Source organism: Syngnathoides biaculeatus, chromosome 17 (genome assembly GCF_019802595.1).
Source record: "Syngnathoides biaculeatus isolate LvHL_M chromosome 17, ASM1980259v1, whole genome shotgun sequence".
Lineage (NCBI taxonomy): Eukaryota > Metazoa > Chordata > Actinopteri > Syngnathiformes > Syngnathidae > Syngnathoides > Syngnathoides biaculeatus.
This window is the reverse complement of record NC_084656.1, coordinates 19,771,203-19,791,190: the sequence shown is the minus strand read 5'-3', so window position 1 is coordinate 19,791,190 and position 19,988 is coordinate 19,771,203. Positions and strand designations below refer to the sequence as shown.

At 45.0% G+C, this 19,988-nt stretch overlaps 2 protein-coding genes and 1 long non-coding RNA gene across 7 annotated transcripts; 1 reads left to right on the top strand and 2 right to left on the bottom strand.

Moving 5' to 3' along the window:
- Nucleotides 1–164: 164 nt before the first annotated feature.
- On the bottom strand, nucleotides 165–928 carry LOC133491259 (uncharacterized). The gene is made up of 3 exons (XR_009792376.1): nucleotides 788–928; nucleotides 558–710; nucleotides 165–434 (listed from the first exon to the last, which is right to left on the bottom strand). It is a non-coding gene; the product is annotated as an uncharacterized LOC133491259 (long non-coding RNA).
- srek1 (splicing regulatory glutamine/lysine-rich protein 1) lies at nucleotides 382–10,752 on the top strand. 3 transcript variants are annotated; one of them, XM_061802256.1, is made up of 12 exons: nucleotides 816–951; nucleotides 2,844–3,043; nucleotides 3,643–3,671; nucleotides 4,531–4,646; nucleotides 5,814–5,969; nucleotides 6,080–6,258; nucleotides 6,354–6,484; nucleotides 6,568–6,673; nucleotides 7,843–7,944; nucleotides 8,013–8,081; nucleotides 8,166–8,271; nucleotides 8,545–10,752. In XM_061802256.1, the coding sequence occupies exons 2-12, from the start codon at nucleotides 2,901–2,903 to the stop codon at nucleotides 8,653–8,655; spliced, it is 1,248 nt and encodes a 415-aa protein (XP_061658240.1). In that variant the 5' UTR covers nucleotides 816–951; nucleotides 2,844–2,900; the 3' UTR covers nucleotides 8,656–10,752. The 3 variants fall into 3 exon arrangements, with proteins under 3 accessions (XP_061658239.1, XP_061658240.1, XP_061658241.1); XM_061802257.1 differs by having other exon boundaries at nucleotides 2,844–3,073; nucleotides 3,549–3,671; nucleotides 8,545–10,750; XM_061802255.1 differs by lacking the exons at nucleotides 2,844–3,043; nucleotides 3,643–3,671 and adding an exon at nucleotides 382–643 and having other exon boundaries at nucleotides 818–951; nucleotides 8,545–10,748.
- Nucleotides 10,753–10,953: 201 nt separating this feature from the next.
- LOC133491257 (uncharacterized) lies at nucleotides 10,954–19,828 on the bottom strand. Of its 3 annotated transcripts, none has more exons than XM_061802252.1 (15): nucleotides 19,648–19,828; nucleotides 19,498–19,542; nucleotides 18,859–18,918; nucleotides 18,665–18,785; nucleotides 17,092–17,243; nucleotides 16,817–16,983; nucleotides 16,104–16,239; nucleotides 15,932–16,020; nucleotides 15,616–15,808; nucleotides 14,893–15,102; nucleotides 14,636–14,770; nucleotides 13,723–13,872; nucleotides 13,278–13,503; nucleotides 13,106–13,190; nucleotides 10,954–11,442 (listed from the first exon to the last, which is right to left on the bottom strand). In XM_061802252.1, the coding sequence occupies exons 1-15, from the start codon at nucleotides 19,715–19,717 to the stop codon at nucleotides 11,140–11,142; spliced, it is 2,142 nt and encodes a 713-aa protein (XP_061658236.1). In that variant the 5' UTR covers nucleotides 19,718–19,828; the 3' UTR covers nucleotides 10,954–11,139. The 3 variants fall into 3 exon arrangements, with proteins under 3 accessions (XP_061658236.1, XP_061658237.1, XP_061658238.1); XM_061802253.1 differs by having other exon boundaries at nucleotides 13,106–13,187; XM_061802254.1 differs by having other exon boundaries at nucleotides 16,159–16,239; nucleotides 19,648–19,669.
- Nucleotides 19,829–19,988: the final 160 nt, after the last annotated feature.

The window sequence follows — 19,988 nt, the reverse complement described above, 5'->3', positions numbered from 1 at the left end:
TTTAAATGTTAGATGTTTTTGATGCATGTTCCCCTGGTAAATTTTCCATTTTTTGGCATGGAACATGACAAATTTTGTGGGTTTTTTACAGCTGTAAAGTATTGAAAAGTTGAATGTTGATGAGGATGCAGTAAAAAAAAAAAAAAAAAAAAGTAAAGAGCTAATACATTTAAGATATCTTTATTTTCGGCTCTGCTTGGCTACTGATAATGTTTCAGTTTCAAAAGTGTCTTACAATATTTTAAATAATCCTTTTAGGAATAAAATTCCCACGTTATAAGTAGTTATTTGTTGAAAATGTGCTTTTTTTGTATTTAGAAAGAATCACAATGTACTGTGGTAATATGCTTGGCCTCCACCGGCAGGGGGCAGTACCTCACTTCAACGTTGCCGGGGAAGTGGTCAGAAGAAGCCAGCGAATCCTTTCCCCTCCGCTGTTAAAAAAAAAAGGCGAATAATTTTCTGGCGAATATAAACACAATTGGGGGTTTTGTTAACACGTCGTTTTTTTCGCGATGAGTGGAATCCCCGGGACCGACGTCGTCCAGGTGACCAACCTGTCGTCGGCGGTGAGCAGCGAGCAGTTGCGCACTCTCTTCGGCTTTCTAGGGGACATCGAGGAGCTGCGGCTATACCCGCCCGAGTAAGAGCGACGTGCGTCGGCGCGGTGGGGACAGGCGACACCGCGGATGTGCGGCCTGCGCCTGGTCCTCAAAAAAAGTCTATTTTTACAATGAAGTCACAGCATTATTATTATTTTTTAAAATATATGTATTTTAATGCGTACTTGACTGCCTTTCCCCTTGTACCTCCACAGCAACACCTCTCTGTCCTTCTCGTCCAAAGTGTGCTACATCAAGTATCGAGAACCATCCAGTGTTGGTGTGGCGCAGCATCTCACCAACACGGTTTTTATTGACAGAGCCCTCATTGTGGTGCCATGTGCCGAAGGTGAGTGCCAATTAAACGCGGAGGCCTCCAAATAACATGTTAACTTGAAAAAAAAAAAAAAGACCTTCCTGTCGCTTCAACTCTTCGCTCTTGTGATTGATTTGTCGCCTTTTCTTACGTAGTTATTACAGGATGCGATTACGTTCACGTGGCTTTTACGTCACTTACGTTCTATTTGCGTGGATGCTCACAACCCCCCCCCCCCCCCCCGTCGTTTTAATAAATTTCCCGACGACTTCCGGTCAAGGCAGCAGTCTCACTTTTCTCGCAGTATTTGTGTGGCTTTCATATTCCTTGTATCGCCAGAGCCACACTCAGCCTAATTTGATGTCACGTGGACCGGACCGTAAAAATCACAGCATAATTCGTAGAAATAAAAGTTTCATTTTTTTCAGTTTGTTGTAATGCAAAGAAATTACAAGTTACAGTAGGAAAATATTCATCAGTTAAATATTTAATAGAGTATCCTTTTCAAACGCAGGATGGTTCAAAACTTTAAATCACAGGTATCGAGGACTGAAAATGATGCTATTGCAATTTAAAATTAGATTTAGGGATTAATTTCAACAAATATTTTTGGATGTACATATATGTTGCAGGGGACGCCTTAATTGGGTCAGTTTGACCCCGACCAAAACAGCAAGGTCGGAATAGATTATTCCTTAAAAATATTTTACCAAACAATAACTTATTTGTCAGTATTGGTGTTAGGTTTATTCATTTTTATCGTGCACCGGGTCAATGTTATTCATGTATTTTTATTTATTTGGGGGGTGGGGGGTGTAGCAAAGAAATAAATTGGTTAAAAGCTCACATAAATACATTAGATTTCTTTAAGGTTGTAGATGGCAAGACATTTTTTTAGGAATTGATTGTAAATATTGTTTTAAAACATATTTTAGTTTTTTACGTTAAACGTTTAGTTTATTCATGATCAGAAACATCATTACCATAAAGTTGCAAACTTTCAATTGGAGACAATGGGGCTTTAGCACATCTGGCTCACCGTTCTGAAGATTTGGATTCAAATCCGGTCTTCCTTGCGTAGCATGTTCATGTTCTCCCCGTGCCTACGTGTTTTTTTTTCCGGGCACTCCCAATTTCCTCCCGCATCCAGAATTCATAAATGATTTAAGACTCCAAATTGCCCGTAGTTGTGAATATGCTTGTGAATGATTTTTTTTTTTTTTTTGTATGTGTCCCCTGCGATTGACCGGCGACCTTGTGAGGCTAAGCGGAGCGAAAAATTAATTGATGGATGTGCAATGTGGCATGGGAAATAAATGGATGGATTTTAAGAAAACGTGGGTCGGCCCCCACGTAGGTAAGTGTAATATAGTTGGGGGAAATCTATTTTAGCATCATTTTGACTAAACCGAACAGATTTCATGCAAGTCCGGTGGGACTTTAAAAATTTGAGTTACGAGTGGTCGCTTGGTCCCTCCCCCCAATTAGAAAATCTTTTGGTACACCCCCACTTGAGTGAAACGAAATAAAATCGGAGCAGATCATTACGATAATGCCCTGGGCAAGGAGCGCTATCTAGTTTGCATGAATGTCTGCATATGTTCGCATTCGATTACTCTTAATCCCCATTTCATTCTCACGGAATGTTTAAAATATTGAATGGTTCCAAAATTGCCTCCCACGGAACGTTACCAGATATTCTCCACCCCCCACGCCGCCCTTTTCACCTTTAGATTTGCACAGTTGTCCTCAAGTCCGCCATTGCCTGTTTTTTTGTCGGGGGACACGGCTTCACCTAATCCTTCCATTTTGCCCCCGCCCTTCCCTCCTCGTCGGCAACACATAATTGAACGTTGCTGTGCCTGGACGGACTTGATTAATTTGGATTTTTTTTTTTTTTCTGTGTGATTATGTGTGCATATTAGATAAACGACCGCACTACTAAGCCCGAGGCATTGTTTGCCGGGCCGCTACCGTCCTCGATGACGGGCGGGGGGGGCCCACGAGGCGTCAGTGATCATGTGACCAGGAGCCCTCCAAGATGGACACCTTGTCTCTTTTCTCCCCTTTTCATACTTTCCCCCCCCATGTTGTCCAATCTCTGCTGTCTTTATCTCAGAAAAAGGTGTTTTCTCCCCCCCACCCCTTGAGCATTGTGAGTTTTTTTGGTTTTTGTTTTTTTACAGTGGTGCCGTGACTGAATTTGAAAAAAAGTCATTTTAATAGCACACTGTTACATTATGATTTAAAAAGATAAAGTGACACTATAATCCAATACAAAGTAAATCATTAAAAGTGATCATAACTAGACGCCAGTAATTTTTCATTTTATGTAAAAATATGCCTGAGCATCAATGCGTTCTGTATATAGCGTGTATGTCTTATTGCAGCATTTGTGTCATAAAAATAGTTGAAAGGTTTATGACTACCCCGATATCAATGCTAATTTTGCTAGCTGGTCTATGGCATTTAACATTATGTGTTAGCATTAAGGTAGTCGACTCTCTGATTACAAAGGTCTGCCGTTTGGTTGAATAAGTCAAAGTACCACTGTCTTATTCTTATTATTATTATTATTGTCCAACCCCCCCACCCCCATATACCTCTTATCTCTCTCTCTCCCGCTGCAGCTTGTTTGTGGTTGACTCGGGATGATGATGATGATGCGACCGGATGCTAGGAGCAAAGGATGACTAACACTTGCCTCTCTTGTCGTTGCCGTAGTGACAGAGAAAGAGCGAGCGAGAGAGAGAGTGAGAGCATCTTCTGACCTCTTCTCAAATCCGATCAGATGATTTATTTGTCGCTCATGTGGATGTTTGCGCTTTTAGCCAATTAGTTAGCGATGATGATGAGGGTACAAAATAAGGCCTGATCTCAATGGAACGAGCAGTGCTAGCGTTGGGCCTGTAGCACCAAGCTAACAAGGCTAACTAGCGTGACAAATGTCACAAATTAAAGGAATCTATCAGCTAATTCATTGGGTTCACATTCCCAAATAATTAATTTTAACTACTGCTCTAGTTAATCACATCAAATGGAGAAGTTTCCCTGAAGTGTTGGACCATTTCGTGCCACTAAAGGTTCTCAAAGTCGAGACCCTCCGACAGGCTTGAATCCAGGAGTCATTATTTGTGGGTATTCAATAATTCCAATCAATTGTCATATCTTTTTTTTGTTTTTTATGTATAGGTACAAGTGGGGTCTGGTGTACCAATAAAACAAGCATTTAATTATGTGATGATGTGCTGTTACAGGATTCAAGTTTAGACTCTGGTCCCCTTTTTAAAGACTTTGTTATTGCTGCTACTGTGAAATCTTGTCTTGATGTCCCACCGCCATTGGGGTTGTGTTGCCATTCCACCCACGCCCACCCCCACCCCCCTCTCCGACGCACACACCACACCACAGTTCATGATGATAATGTTTCCGGCCCAGGTGTCCAGCGTATCCAAAATATATTAACACATTGCTAGATTATGCTATCGTAGCTTGGCCACTGCGAAAATACACAGTGCTGGAATAGTAGAAGGGAGTATTTTTGTGTGGGAGGGGTGGGTTGGTGTTTTTGCTGTTTTTGGAGCAGCTGATGTTTGTGTGTGTCCCGCACAGGGAAGATTCCAGAAGAGTCCAAGGCCCTGTCGCTTCTGGCACCCACCACCCCCGTGCACAGCCTGCTCCCCGGCGGAGGGCTGCTCCCCATCCCTACGCCTGCCCCGCTACAGAATGTGAGTCAAGGCCAAGCTCCTTATGCCTTTCTCAACCTTTATTGATTCCAGGCACGTATTTCGCTTGAGTCTGACGATACTCCACCAAATGTCAAACTCTAACATCCAATACAGTGATGTGATGGCTCCGTTCTCGACCACAATCCGTTCCAGAAAACGGGCCGAGAAGTGATTTGTTCAAAAACCGAATCGATGTTTCCCATTACAATGAATGGAAAACGAAATAATGCGTTCCAAACCTAAAAAAATGGGCTTTTTAAAGCTTTTTTTTTTTTAGCTTTTCCTGATAATAAACTGCATAGTAGAAATACGTGAAAAGTTTAAATACTTAATATAATAAAATCATTGAGGAAATATATTTATTCTTTAGTAGTAGAGTACGCTAGGCTGAGAGTGCATTGCCGTATCTGGAGCAACTCCGACCCCAGCCTTGTAATCTTCTTTTTTTGTATGAACAAAAATGCAGAATAATTTTAAACAAGCAACTTGCCTTCTTTGGAGCCATGACTGGGGTTTAATACGGTAGAAGAAGAAAAACAGTCACTATCTGTGTACAGAGGCTGCGTTATACACAATACGGGTTGTTTTTCGGGGTGCGTTCGAATTAACAATAACAAAAAGCGTCGTGGGCGGGTCAGCTGCTTGCGCCGCGCGCATTATGTTATTTACGGGTTTTGTCGGCGGCGTTCGAGTACCGATTTTCATTCGAAAACAGAAGCAAAAAAATCTCAAAATGAGTGTTGTTCGAAAACGGGGACGTTCGAGAACCGAGGCTTACTATAATTAAAAAACATTCACACTCCATTTTTTTTTATGTAAAGTATATCCAGATTTTTCAAACGAGCGCCACATACTAGAAGTTGAAAGGAAGAGGTGGGCTAGTACCCGTGTGTTTTCAAACACGCTTAAACCAATTCAATATACTACAGATTTCAATATCCTCATAAGTGCAATATATTAAAAGGGAGGAGTCTACATTTGAGCTTTTTGTTACCAGTGACATGCAAATTGTTTAGTATTTCTCTGCTATTTTGCGGTACTATGCTACTGCAATGTTATAATTCATAATGTATTGCAATGTTTTTTTTTCCCCCCAAACATGGGATATCTTGTAGCATTGATTGAAGTTCTAGTTTTAGTTTTCCAATTTTGTTTACACGCACACAGTTGAACCTGCCCCTGGTGGGTCACATGACCCCCGCCGCCGCCGCTCTGGACCCCACCAGCTCCTCGCTCTCACAGCCCCCCCTCATGGGCAACGTGGACCCCACCAAAGTGGACGAAATCAGGAGGACGGTCTACGTGGGCAACTTGAACTCGCAGGCGAGTCCCGACTCACCCCCGAATTTCACGTGCGGCGAAATCCCCGCTTTTGCGTGATCTGGCGTTTTTTTTTTTTTTTGTTTGTTTGTTTTCTCCCCCCCCCTGCGCAGACGACAACGGCGGAGCAGCTGCTTGACTTTTTCAGGCAGGTGGGTGACGTGAAGTTCGTGCGGATGGCGGGCGACGAGACGCAGCCGACGCGTTTCGCCTTCGTGGAGTTCGTCGAACAGGACGCCGTCGCCCGGGCGCTCACCTTCAACGGCGTCATGTTTGGGGACCGCCCCCTCAAGTACGTGAGGACGCCGACAGGGTTTTTATGTGCCATAATTGAGGCGGAGGTGGCACAATTCCGAAGAAAAAAAAATACCATGGAATATTCATCAGGGTGAACCACTCCAACAACGCCATCGTGAAGCCTCCGGAGATGACGCCGCAGGCCGCTGCCAAGCAGTTGGAGAGCGTGATGAAGCGCGTGCGGGAGGCGCAGTCCACCATCGCCGCCGCCATCGAGCCAGGTATGACGCTGGCCCACGTCTCTCGTGCCGTCCCAGTTGGGGATGACCGTTTCGTCATCTTCACCATCTCCGCCCGTCCACAGCCGAGAAGGAGAAACGCTACGCGGTTCACTCGGGGAGAACGCGCCGCCAGTCCCGCTCGCGGTCCCGCTCTGGCTCGCGGAGGAGGCGGTCCCGCTCCAAGCACAGGTGAGGCGTCACGTTAAGTTTTATTCCGGTGTGACGGTCTGAGCGCTCCCCTGTGCTGAAAAGTCTCCTTGTGATTAATGAGTTACTAACAGGGGAACTCTGGGTACGTAGCCGACGCTTACTGGCAAATCACCTCGTCTTGTAGTTCCCCTTCTTCTACATAGAGGGAGCCAACATACGTCATATCCTATCTCTAACCTTAAAACAAAAGTTGATTAAAAAAGATATATGCATATACGTACATTCGCTGTGTTCGTCTTTCTGAGACGAGTGTGACGTGTCAATTTAGACCAGGGCTCAGCAACCTTTTTGAGGCTGAGGGCTTCTTCGTGAGCACCGATCGTATGAAGGGCTACGTGACCTGTTTGCGGCAAATTTCAGACTTCAGTTCATTACACGTACATGAAATATTTTTTTAAATTTTATTGTAGTACATGACATTACAGGTATTTTAAAATGTTAATTCACGTAAGCAAGTCAGATTCAGAATTTAAAGCACAAATAATAGGAACAATTTGTGGCCTACGGTATTTTTCGAACATACCTCGCGGGCGCCTTATATGGTCCTCGCGGGCTACCATTCGCCCGCGGGCACCGCGTTGGTGACCCCTGATTTAGACTAACGTCCCCTTCGTTCAAACCAGCAAAATGCGACAAGCCAGTTGTATTGCGTTTCTGACAATTTCATCTCACACACATCAACGCAACACAAACACGATAAAATCGCTAACACAAAAGAGGCGTTCAAGACCAAAGTAGTTGAGCCACAGCGGCAAACAGTCAGCAATGTTGAAGGCGTTTTCCCAAACGAGCAAACGATCGTCCCGGCGGGTGTCTCAAGTTAGCGAAAGTTCCAGCCGGTCCAAAAACGAAAGGCAGAAGGCATCCGTGTAGTTAGCGTTCCAAGCGGCATAGTTTGGAAACATTTCACACGGATAACAATAGCGAACGTGAACACTCGGCGACAAGTTGTAAAATCGCACATGTTGAAGCACGGATGGGGACGTTTCAGACTAGCCGAAGGTTTATAAAATAAAATCACAACAAGACTTTTCAGTACCGGGAGTGCTCAGACCGTCCGGGCCAAGGAAGCTAGGATTCGCATGCCAAATATGATATGGACGTTCTTGCGTTCCTCCGTGTTGTGACCACAATTTTCGTGCTTCCAGGCCTCCGCAGAAGTGGTCGAGGAACGACACGCGCACTTCCCGAGGTGGCCACGGGAGGCGCTCTCGCTCCAGAGACAGGCGGCGGAGCACGAGCCGCTCCAGGTGGGTTTGGCATACCGGCGCCACGCCGTGGAACAAAGCCATTGTTGACGATATCGTGTCGCCTTCAGGGTCCGCCGGCGGAGTCGGGGCCGCTCCAGAAGTCCTCCGAGGAAGGCCAGGTCGCCTTCGCTGAAAAGGTGACGTCCGCGTATCCAAACTTGAAAAGATACCGCTGGAAAGTTAAAACGTTGACAACCGCGCTCTTTCTTTCGTGTTTTCAGGATGAAGAAGCATCGGGAACGCAGCCGGGAAGCACGGGAACGCTCGTCGTCGAAGAAGAGGAGCCGCAAGGACGAAGAGCGGCCAAAAGGCAAGAAGACGGCCAAGGTAAGTCGGGCGCAAATTTGCGGAGCGTAATCCTGGGGCAGACAGAGCCCTGCCCCAAATAGCGACGTGAAAAGATCTGTAGATGGCGCCAAAGCACTACTGTCCAACTACGTGGGGCTTCAGTTTGTCTAATAGAAGCTCCTCCCCTCATGTCAACATAGTTCCTCGGTACCAAGAGCCAACAAAATGGTGCAGAAGAGGCAGACTGTGATGTGCAGTGTGAAAGGCGTTGCAATTTGCGCTCTCACGTGGACACTGTACGTAACGTTTCAGGTGGGACGGGACTACGACAGGGACTCTTCGCCTTCCGAGGACGCCCGCTCGCCCCACTTCACGCAGCACAACGGCGCCCACAAGGCGCGCAGCGACGACACTTTCGCGTGACGCCAGCCCGAGGCCATCGCGTCACCTCCCGACTGACTGACTTAGGGTTGTCGCACCCCCCCCCCCCCCCCCACCAGGAGGGCAAGTGAGCGCCAACGACGTCCAATTTTTTTTTGACGAGTTCTGCAACAGGGTTCGGGGGGAGGCGGGGGGCGAGATGGCGGTACGTGTGTCGCATACGGCTCGGGTCACGCGATCCCAAAATTTGGCGGTTAACGGTGGGGCCTCACTTGCCCATTTTTTGGTGGCGTGAAAGGAAGGAAGCACCTGATGTTTCCTGCCCGAGGCGCGGCGTTTACAAAGGAGGCTTTATTTTCTATTTTTATGTTCTTGTGGGCACGTTTGCTGTTTTAGTCTGTTTTGTTGTATAGATTAAAAAAAAAAATTGTGCGTATAAGAAAGGAAGGTGGTGAAATACAAAGCCCTCTTCTGATACTCGTTTTTTCTCTGGAACTTTCCGAATCGACCCAATCGAGATGAAGTGCAAGTGCTTAGATGATAGTTCGTCCGAATTTTAAAAAAAATACTTGAGAGATAAATTAATGCAACCCACCTTAGCATAAATGACTCGTTAGCAACTTTTACCAAAGGAAACGAGACATACAGTATCTAAAATCCTTCACGGAAAAAAAATATTGAAAGCAAAAGACCAGACGATTGGCGCTGGAGTGTTACATGTAAAATAAAAAACTCGACCAAGAAATAATTCCATAAACCGAAAGGAAAGAAGATTATAATAAAATATATGAAGAATAGAGTGGACAATGACAGTGGAAACATCCAAATTTGAGATGGAGGTATGCAATGTCAAACTGTTGCCATCCATTGTTTCTTTTTATTTATCGATCAGATACATAGCAGGTGAAGTCCGTAAGCTCGAGACTTTACGTCAGCGATTCTCGCCGTCGCGTGGTGTCCGTGAGGAATAGTGGGAGTGGAATTCATTCGGAACGTGGCTGTCCTTTCCTGTGTTCCAAAGGAAATCACAAAGACGGCATAAAAGTTATCTGGTGGGGACTCGGACGCCATCAAATCGGCGGTTCAACTTCCACCTATCGCGGTCGTTACCTTTCGTGCAGGACAGACGCTGAAAACAGCTGGCTCTGATAGACAGTATGAGAGGGGCCTTATCCTGATCACTCCCACCTCTTGATACTATTCAAGAATTCTGGAGTCGACTCCTGCTCCCGTTCCATGTTGCTACTTTTCATGCGGAGCACATGGAACAAGGTGGCTTTTACAGGCCTTGTGAAAGGGGCTTTGGATATTAATCTCAACACACCAGTTCTGGATTTCTACCATCTGCTTCCCTCCATCCCTCTTACATTACGCCAGAAGTCGGGAATCACCTTCAACTCCCCTTTCCATGTTGACCCACGGGAAAAAAAACAACTCCTTTGATAGGCAGTGTGAAAGGGGAATTCCACTGGTTTGCATTAATGTATCCAATAGGTCATGTAATATTTACTCTCTCTTGACAATGTGACGTTAAATCCTCCCTCACGTGACTCGCGAAAATGGCACCGTCCCTGAAAATTTGGAATTGTCAATTAGAATCTTCTCAAAACACAAGGATGAGGATTTAACATATTGCAAAATACAGTACAAATTACATGACCGATTGGACACGTTGTTCATGTAAAACAGTGGAATTCCCCTTTCAACGCAGCCTCCGTCCCCGCCTCTGTTATGCCTCTCATCTGATCTCAGAAACTGTGAAAATGGGTGGGTCAAGTCCATCCTCTCCGCTTCCCTGTGGGTACCTTTCACACAGAACAGTGAAACGTTAAAGAAACCCTTTTTGACAGGCAGCGCGAAAGTGGTCAAACTCGGGACGGGTCGACTTTATCGCAGTCCTCCATCCCCGTCGGATTTCACGAAGAGCAGTGACACTTAAAAATCCCACTTGGACAAGTAGCGTGACAGGGGCTTCCGGTGTTAAGTTTGACTCTTAACCGCTGCCTCCGTCCAGCCTCTTGTTCCCCCTTTTGACACAACGGCAGGAGCCGGCAAACGGGCCGGACTTCACCCCGCGTCCCGTGTCCATACCTTTTCACGCGCAAGTGTTACTCGGGGGAAAATGCTGTTCTCACCTTGTTTTGTTGTGACACCGTGAAATGTAAAAAAAAAAAAAAAAAAAAAAAAAAAACGTGAGTGAATGTGTGAGAATAAGTCAATGACGCAAACATAAAGTGCCTAAGCTGGGGTTGTATAAAATGATATGAGTTTATTATTTGCATGGTTAGCGTCTAGTGCCAGCTGCGGTGACTGATGAAATTGTGTTGAGTCAAAAGTCCCCAAATTGGTTTTCATCTATTTTCTATAAGAAAGCACTGACGTGAGTGTAAATTATTTCATATACACAAGCTTCTGTTTGATGTGACCTTTCAGTAAAAAAAAAAAAAAAAAAACAGCACATTTTTAAACAAGCCGTCTTTTTTGTGCTTAATGCGTCGCCCCCTGCAGGACCGGAGGACGATTGGATCACGATAAATGCGCGTTTTCCATGTCCATCAAACGTACGCGAGCGTCGCGCTCCACGCTAATCTGCGTCTTGTAGTCCCCCGCGTGAGTCGTCGTCGCCGTTGTCATCATCATCATCATCTGCTGGATGACGTCCAAGCTGGTGTATCCGCCGGAGGGGGCCGCGGGTGGACCGCGGGAGGTCGCGACCCCTGGCTCGTCGTCGACGGCGGCGGAGCGGCGCACGGAAGGCGGCGCTCGGGGCTCCACGACGAGCAGGCTCGCCCTGTCGCATTCTTCTAGCTTGAGCGTGGTTTGGAGCAGCTGCCATCCACACGGAAACGCACCAACGAGTAGAATGATTTTTCTGACAAATTGAAATACTTTCAAACGCAACATTTGCAAACATCTGGACTTTCCGTCAACGTTCTGCGTCATCCATTTGGACCGCCGTGATTGATGAGGGTATTAATCGGCGGAATAATCCGTGACAGACGGGAACGTCGACCGGGAAGCAAGATGTTTGTTGACGGCACAGGTGTCAAACTCAAGGCCCGGGGGCCAGATCTGGCCCTCCGCATGATTTCACGCGGCCCTCGATGGCACATCACCTGTATCAACTCCCGTTTTTGTTGAAATCTTAATAAAAATTTCAAATTGTCACGTCATACGTATGATAGTTGCGTTATTGCAAGCATGTTTGTGTTACCAAATATCAACAATAGTTGAAAGACCCATTAGTGTTGCTTTCTGATTACGAAATTAGTTTACGATGAGGCAGTTAAAGATATTTTCTGGCCCCTCCGAGGGAAAAATAAGTTGGACGCCCCTGGTCTACAGTTATTTAAAAAAAAAAAAAAAAGTTTTAGTAACAGGAAAGATTTGTGGCAAATGTCTTGTACCACTTTAAAAACAAACCTGTGTCGTTCCAAAACGCAAGCTAATCTGAAAAATAACAGGCAAGTAAGCTATTTTGTTTTCTCATGATCATGACCTATATTTGTATTTTTATGTATTTTTTTTTTTTTTTTTTAACTCATGCAGGACCTATAGCACATTCACTCCTGATTATCCTGTCAGAAGTACGTTTGCAGTAAAACTTCTTAAGTGGTGGAGTTTTCCTTCTCAGTAAAAGTGGCGTGCACATTAATAAAAGAGGCAAACTACTGTGTGCAGGTTTTTTTTAATATGCCAAATGAAAACAGGTATGTAAAAACAGGTATGTAACAATTTTTTTTCAAGATTTTACTAGAATTGTATCGCACAGTATAGTTTGTATTTTTAAGTAAGGAGCTGAATCAGTACGTGTACTTTTGTACATTATATGGGTGTGAGTACTTTTTTCACATTTGGAAATATTATATTCACTTTTTTTTTAGTTTTGTATTTAATGTCTATTTTTTTTTGTGGTTTAAATTTGGTTACGATGTGACAAAATCTCGAGAATGAATGGTTTGTCTTTGAAGGACCCCTAAAAAATGATCACACCAAAAATTATTGAGGAACATGATGGACTTTCTGTGTAGTGAATTTGAAGTTAATTCTTAAAATTATTAATGGAAATAAAATAGCTTAAATGTCATTTTGAGGCAAAATGGCACCGTTCCAGTGTCTTCAAACGTGGGCTGCGGCTACTTACGTGCCAACCAGATTTCAGATTGCGCATTAGAACTGACTTCGGGGTTCGAATTTAAAAAAATTGTGGCGTTAATAATATTCAATAAGTCTTTGAAGGAGAAGAAATCCCCCAAAAAGGAGCCAAGTGGTCCATTTGGAGCCAAAATGACTTCCTGCAAATTTTCATTTTTGTGGTTATCTCGTGATAGGCGTCCTCGTGTTTATTTGTTGCCCCGCAAAATAGGCTTCGTGGTCTTAATTTTCATAAGTGTGGTGTTAATAATTCCAAGGACACCCAGAAATGAGCCTCACGTGACTCTTGGGAGCCAAAATGGCCGACATGTCATTCCCGTGGCAAACGGACGCTTACCAGCTGTGTGGGTCCGTTGAGTTTCTGCATGGATCTGCTCTTGGCGGGGTTGGGAATGGTGGGCCAAAACACGGCTTTGGCCCTGCTTGATGGACACGAAAGTAGACACAAGCTGACTTCTCGTGTCCCCCTTTCGGCGACGTGGGCGCCGGCCGCTAGCTCGAGGAAATACCTTTTAAAGAGGAGCGACGCCAACATGGCCGCCAGCACGACCAGGGTCGAGGCTATGAGGAGTGCCGTGAGGTCAAAGAAACCTTCACGCCGCGTCTCCAGCAAGGTGGGGGCGCTGCGGACCCCCGGCCCGACCCGTGTCAACCCCGACACCTGGATCTGGTACACCGCCCCGCTGCGGAGACCCTCCAGTATGTAGCTGCGTACCTGCCGTCCCACACTGACATCTACAAAAAGAAAAAACGGCAATTATTACGTGAATAAGTTGCAATTATGCCAAAACTGTTTTGTATTCTGTATCTCAATGATTCAGTTTTACAGTCTTCCATATCTGCCGCCAGCTGTCGAGCTTTTCAAATACCTGTGTTGGGTTCAGACGGAAATTTTGTGGAAACTTTCCACCGATTGGCGGTCCAAGAGTCCACCCGCAAAGCCGTTGGTCTTACTTTTCTCCGGCTGCCGGTCCTCGGCGTAGTAGATCACGTAGCCCAGCAGGAACCCGCGCCGGTCTTCCCGCCGGACGGGCGACCAGCTCACTTCCGCGGAGGACGACGTGACGGGCGCCATGCTGACGTTGGCTGGAGCGCTAACCGGAGCTAATAATCAAATCGAAACTTCGGTATCGCTACTTGATGCCCGTGTATCAATTGTGTAATTGCGACGTCACTATTGATACGGAGATCAAGAAATATCCATTTCATGCCGAGATCATCTTACCGCTATCTGATGTTGCCGAGATCGTTAGGGATATCGATATTGGCATCGTCGCTACTTGATGCGACTGTATCAAATGAATATTCAGATGGCGATATCACTTCGCAATGATGATGAATCAACCCCAAGATCAGAATATTGTTAATGGATGCTGATTTTTTTGTTACCGAGAACAGAATACTTCTATTACGATAATGTGAGATCAATTTATAACGGCGTATTGTGACCTAGGCGCAGGTGTTTTGATACAGAGACGGCCGTATCGACATTTGACGCCGCTGTATCGATACCAGTTTTACCGTTTGACGCGAGCGTAACGATACCAAAGTCTGGAAATCGGTTTTCCTTGCTGGTGTCATGGTGCCGATATCGTGATTTCGACGTATTCGTAACGGGCTAACGAGCGAGGAAGTATCGATGGTGAGATTACGATATCACTGTTCTGTACTGGTGAATCGGTAGCGACGTCACAATTGGATGCTAACGTATCATTACCAAGATCACGCTCCAGCAATTTGAGTCTTGGGTATCAATTTGGGTATGATGCCAATTTATCAGTTCTAAGATCTCTACGTTGATATCATATTCCAGAATCCCGCAAACTCGCAATGTCATCGCGCAACGCAGGTGTCTCGATACACTCACATCCTTCCAGGAAGTAAAAGCGGGCCGTGGCGTAAGTGGCCTCCTGGCTGTTGTTGACTCGCTTCAGGTTGCACGGCGGATGTCGGTCACGCACGTGCAGCCGGACGACGTAGCCGGTGTACGGCCGCAGCGGCTCTGGAATTCAGAACGCTAACTTGAAACCAGCAAGTAGCGGCGCTAGTAAGTCGACGTACCGCCGCGTATGATTTTGGCCCAACACGCCGATTATCACGAAGATGCGGTCGTAAAAGCCACACCTGGAATGTCGACCAGCGTCCAGAAGTTGTTGGCGTTCTCGTAGAACGACTCGTACGACGCGTTTGGTGGGCGCGAGCCGTCGGTGGCGCGCCACTCCAGAGAGAAGCACGAGTACTCGCTGACCAGGTCGTCCTGCCAGAACACGCTGAAGGACGTCCGGTTGTGGACGCTCACCCTCAGCTTAGCGTGACCGCCGTCGTCGTCGGCAACTGTAACATTCACAAAATGGCTGACATGAGCCCAAAATGGCCGCTTGGAGCAAAATGCTGTGCATCCCGTGTTTTGACACATAGGAATCATCTCTGCAATGGCACGATTATCATGATTTCTCTATTGATATCCTAGCATGTTGAACATCGCTTCTTATGCTAGCATCGTCGAGTGATGATATCACAATTGTGGTATCGATGCTATATTAGCGATAGCCTAATTTCACATTCAATCAATCTCTGCTTTGAGATACCCGCATCAACTACCAATCATAATCCATATTGATACGGCTTAACTGAACGCCGGTATCAATATTTCAGTATCGACACAATGGTGTCAAATTAGGGTACTGATACACCGTCATCAAATCGATCGATAATCGTGATCGCTATATCGACGGAATAGCAATATCCCAATTTCCTCATCAATGCAAAGGAAAGTCAAATTGTGAACTCTGTATCGATATCCCGACAACATCAATCTGGCGATTTCACAAAAGTCGTCAGACTCACCGCGCGGCGCAGTTAGCGCGACGCCGGCGGCCGGCGACGCGCTCACGTTGTTGAACGCCTCGACGTGGACGCGGAAGTCGGAGCCGGACAGCAGCAACGCGACGGGCGGCCGCGTCACGTCGAGGACCTCTAGGGGGGGCTCGCCCGACGCCTTGCCCACGGACACGCGGAAGCCGTCGCATTCCTCGGAGAACTGGAAAAAAACAAAATAAACCTTCGCGTTTATTCCGACGCTTCTATTTTTAACACCATCGCTTGTCAACATTCACACGTTTTCACGCTATGCCGCTACTGCTAATCCGTCGTATTTTCGTACCGTCCACGTCAGTGAAATCCTCCTTCGTCCTCTTGCGTCGGCCATCTTGTCTTCCACCGCGTGCAGGTTGAGCGGCGGCTTCGTCAGCTCTGGAGCGCGATAACATCCGTTGTCGCCTCAGTGATTAAAAAAACCGCACGGGGCGAATAGCGCGTTAAAGATGATGCGTCACCCGGCGGCAGCGTGTAGATGGGCCCCCACGGGCACTCTGAGCACTTGTCGCTGACCTCGCAAGCCAGCTGAACCTCGAGCGGCGACGGGGCCACCGCGCCCGCCAGGTGGCACCCGGACGCGCCTCGGCAACACGTCTAGACCGTGTGACAAAAAAAAAAAAACCCGTCCATAATGACAAAACCTTAAATGCAATTTTTTATGTATCCCGAGACTAGCATTATATACTGCTTTTGTGTTCTCCGTACCGATATCATGAGCATCAAATATCGATCGGTATCGTTGACAGTATCGATCCACTCCGCGTCAAATATTGATCTGGCTGTCGCGGTGTGACGCCCCGACACAAAATACCGATACTGTGATCTCTACATCAAAGCCGCCGGCGTGAAATATTGCAGACACAATTTCAATGTCGATACACCATCATCGTATTGGTGATATCAGTCGCAATACACAGTGTCAAATATTGGTATCACTGTCTAAGTCTTGATTATCGCCACATTAAGTATCGATATTGCGGTCTGTCAGTCGTTGTTACGACAGAGGCAAATATGGAATGCTCAGCCGGTTTCGATACAGCAGCTTTGAATATCGATATCGTGAAAATTGAGATCGCAGTATTGATAGAACAACATCAAATATTTATATTGCGTCCTTGGGAACGTATAAAGCAGCCTCAGGAAGTTAAATTGTGCAAGCTGGTTTAGCTACCCGGCGCCAGGGTCCATCGCCACGGCGATGGCGGTCTCCGGCCTCTCTGCGCCGCACGCAGACGGACCCGACGACCTCGGCGTCGTCGACGGACCACCGGGCGCCGACGTCGACGCGACTCCCCGAATGGCGCCGGAAGGTCGCGTGAAGCGGAGGCCCGCAGCGCACTGGAAGCGTAACAAACGTGAAAACGTCAAATATGGATCACGCAAAACAAACGTCTTACGTCGAATCTTTGTAGAAGTCGTTTTTTTTCGGTCGCGGTCGGAACTCACGCAGGCTGCTCGGGTGCGCCGTGAAGGCGTCTTTGGAGCATTTGGATCCGACCTGTTCCAGAACCTCCACAGTCAAGTTGTGACTGGTGTACACTTCCACGTCGGTCGACGTCTCCTTCGTGCTCTTGTACATTCTGCAGTACTTTGCTGTCCTGAAAGATTCCACAAAAATTTCAATCAACTTTTTTGATTTTGTAATTTTTTTATTTTTTACTTTTCTGTAGTTGTGCATTTTACTTGTTGTAGTTGTTTTGTAGTATTTTTGTTTTCCTTTGTTGGTCTTTTGTGATTTTAACTTTTTGTACTTTTTAGTTGTTTTGTAATTTTTTTTGTTTTTTTTGTAGCTTCTTATTTGTGTCTTTACTTTCTGTTGTAGTATTTTTGTTGTTTCGTGGGGAGGGACCTTTTTGTCTTTTTTTTTTTTTTTTTTTTGCTGCTGATTGTTTTTATTCGTTTGTGTTGTAACTTTGTGTCATTGTTTTATTAGTATGATTATTAGTATCCGTATTATTATATTTGATTCATGTTGTTTTTGTCGATTTGTTATTTTATGGTTTTGTAATTTTCTTTTTGTGAGATGCTTTTTTTTTTTTTGCTATTTGGTGTTTATTGTTTTGTCATTAGTATTTTTGATGATTTATTTTTTGTGTGTTTTGTTTTTGTATTCTTTATTTTTGTGCTGGGCAGTTTTTTTTTTGTGTGCGTGATTTTCTTTAGTTTTTGGAATTTGCAATTTTTAATTGTTTCCATAGGCCATTATATTGTAATTTTTTGTCTTTTGTTATTTAGGATGGGGTAAAATTTTCCAGAGTTGTGTTTTTGGGGGATTTTTGTTATTTTCTATGTTGGGGTATTCTGGCTTTTTTATTGTTGTTGTTGTTTCTAATAATTTGTGTTACCTTACTTTTCTGTTGCAGTATTTTTGTTGTTTTTTTTGGAGAGGGACCTTTTCTGTCCTAGGTTTTGTAGATTTTTTTTTTTTCTGTTGCTGATAGTTTGAATTTGTTTTGTAACTTTGTGTCATCGTTTTATTAGTATTATTATTAGTATTTGCATTGTTATTAAATTTGATTCATGTTGTTTTTGTCGATTTGTTTTTTTTATTGTTTTCATTGTCAGATGCTCTTTTTGCGATTTTGTTGTTTTGTTCATGATTTATTTTTTCTGTTTTGTTTTTGTAATCTTTTTTTGAAATGGTATTTTTTTTTGTGATTATCTTTAGTTTTTGTAATTTGCAATTTTTAATTGTTTCCATAGGCCCTTATATTGTAATTTTTGTTGTCTTTTGTTCTTAAGTATGAGGTAAAAGTTTCTACAGTTTTGTTTTTAGGTATTTTTTGTTATTTTGTATAATGGAGTATTATGGTTTTTTTTTTTTTGTTTCTAACATTCACTGCCATTGACGGCTTTAGAAGTCAAATATCCACATTTACTGGGAAGGCCGTCAGTGACTAATGATCAAATGTCTTTTGGGTTTCATTTCTTATTTTTGTTGTCTTTCTTTGCTTGTGGGGCTTTTCTCTCTCTTTTTGTTTTGTTTTGTCCCCCCCCCCCAAAGTTTTCCAGGGCTGACCTTTGCAGAATGACGAGCGTGACGTTCGCTTCCTCCCGCTCGTCCGCCCCACGCCTCCACTGACAGCGCTTCGTACTTGGATGGCGGTATTTTCCAAAACATTCCAAGCCAGCAACACCACCTAACGCAAAAAAAAAAAAAAAAAACGCTCAACTCACTTTTTCCGACTTTTTGCCCGAAAACTCGTCGGTTACCTGGTGAGGCAAGTTGGCAGTGCTCGTACTTGGTCAGGTACTTATCGGGCCTACATCGCGCTGAAACCACATCATGACATCGTTTATGCAATGAATGCTAAAATACTTGTTTCCATCCATCCATTTTCTTAGCTGCTTATCCTCACGAGGGCCGCGGGGAGTGCTGGAGCCTATCCCAGCTGTCAACAGGCAGGAGGCGAGGTACACCCTGAACCGGTCGCCACCCAATCGCAGGGCACAGCCACACTCACAGTCACACCTATGCGCAATTTGGAGTGTCCAATTAATGTCGCATGTCTTTTGGGATACGGGAGGAAACCGGAGTGGCCACCCGGAGAAAACCCACGCAGGCATGGGGGGGGGGGGGGGGAGAACATGCGAACTCCACACAGGCGGGGCCGGGATCGAACCCGGGACCTCAGAACTGTGAGGCCAACACTGCCCCGTTTAGTCCATTAAATTTGATTTAAATACATTAACGGAACAAGACGACGATGATGTATGACTTCATCTGTCTGATTAAGACATTGAATGTGAGGTAAACATTGACGTAAATTAAACATTAAATAAATATCTGCTTCATTAATGGTTTACAACATGAAATATGATGTCAGTATGAATTATTACACCAAACCCCACCTGAGTGGATTTGTCCCAGTGAGGAACATGGATCCAGAATCCCAGCTGAGACAAAAAAAAAAAAAAACAAATAAACAAAATTGACATTTAAACTAAAATACATCAAAAATACTTGTGGGTGGTCTCCACCGGTTGAACAAAGCGACTCACCAGTGAGAAAAAGAAGAAGAAGAAGCTGGCGGTGGTCGACGAGAACACAGAGGCGTCTAAACACGGTCATGATGATCACGCATTAAAATTGACATTGAAATTATTGCCGGGAATTTTTAACCAAGCAGCAAATCTATAGAGTTATTTTTGGTTTGTCAGAACGGTGCAGCTTGGATGGAGAACTTACTTGACAACGCCGCGTCTCACCGGAAGTCCTTCACACTTCACCGAATTACGCAAATTATCTTTAAAAAAAAAAAAAAAAGGCGGTGGGGGGGGGGGGATGACCAAAAAAATAAAATAACAACCCTTTCTAACATATATTTTTTTTCCATTTCATC

Excerpts from the sequence above, each read along its gene's own strand:
- LOC133491257 (XM_061802252.1), bottom strand. The coding sequence starts at position 19,717 with ATGACCGTGTTTAGACGCCTCTGTGTTCTCGTCGACCACCGCCAGCTT. Across the intron at positions 16,984-17,091 it reads GGCGCACCCGAGCAGCCTGC|TGCGCTGCGGGCCTCCGCTT; the intron begins GTGAGTTCCGAC and ends TTACGCTTCCAG. Across the intron at positions 15,809-15,931 it reads GGATTTCACTGACGTGGACG|TTCTCCGAGGAATGCGACGG; the intron begins GTACGAAAATAC and ends GTTTTTTTCCAG.
- srek1 (XM_061802255.1), top strand. The coding sequence starts at position 516 with ATGAGTGGAATCCCCGGGACCGACGTCGTCCAGGTGACCAACCTGTCG. Across the intron at positions 952-4,530 it reads TGTGGTGCCATGTGCCGAAG|GGAAGATTCCAGAAGAGTCC; the intron begins GTGAGTGCCAAT and ends TGTCCCGCACAG. Across the intron at positions 7,945-8,012 it reads CGGAGCACGAGCCGCTCCAG|GGTCCGCCGGCGGAGTCGGG; the intron begins GTGGGTTTGGCA and ends TGTCGCCTTCAG.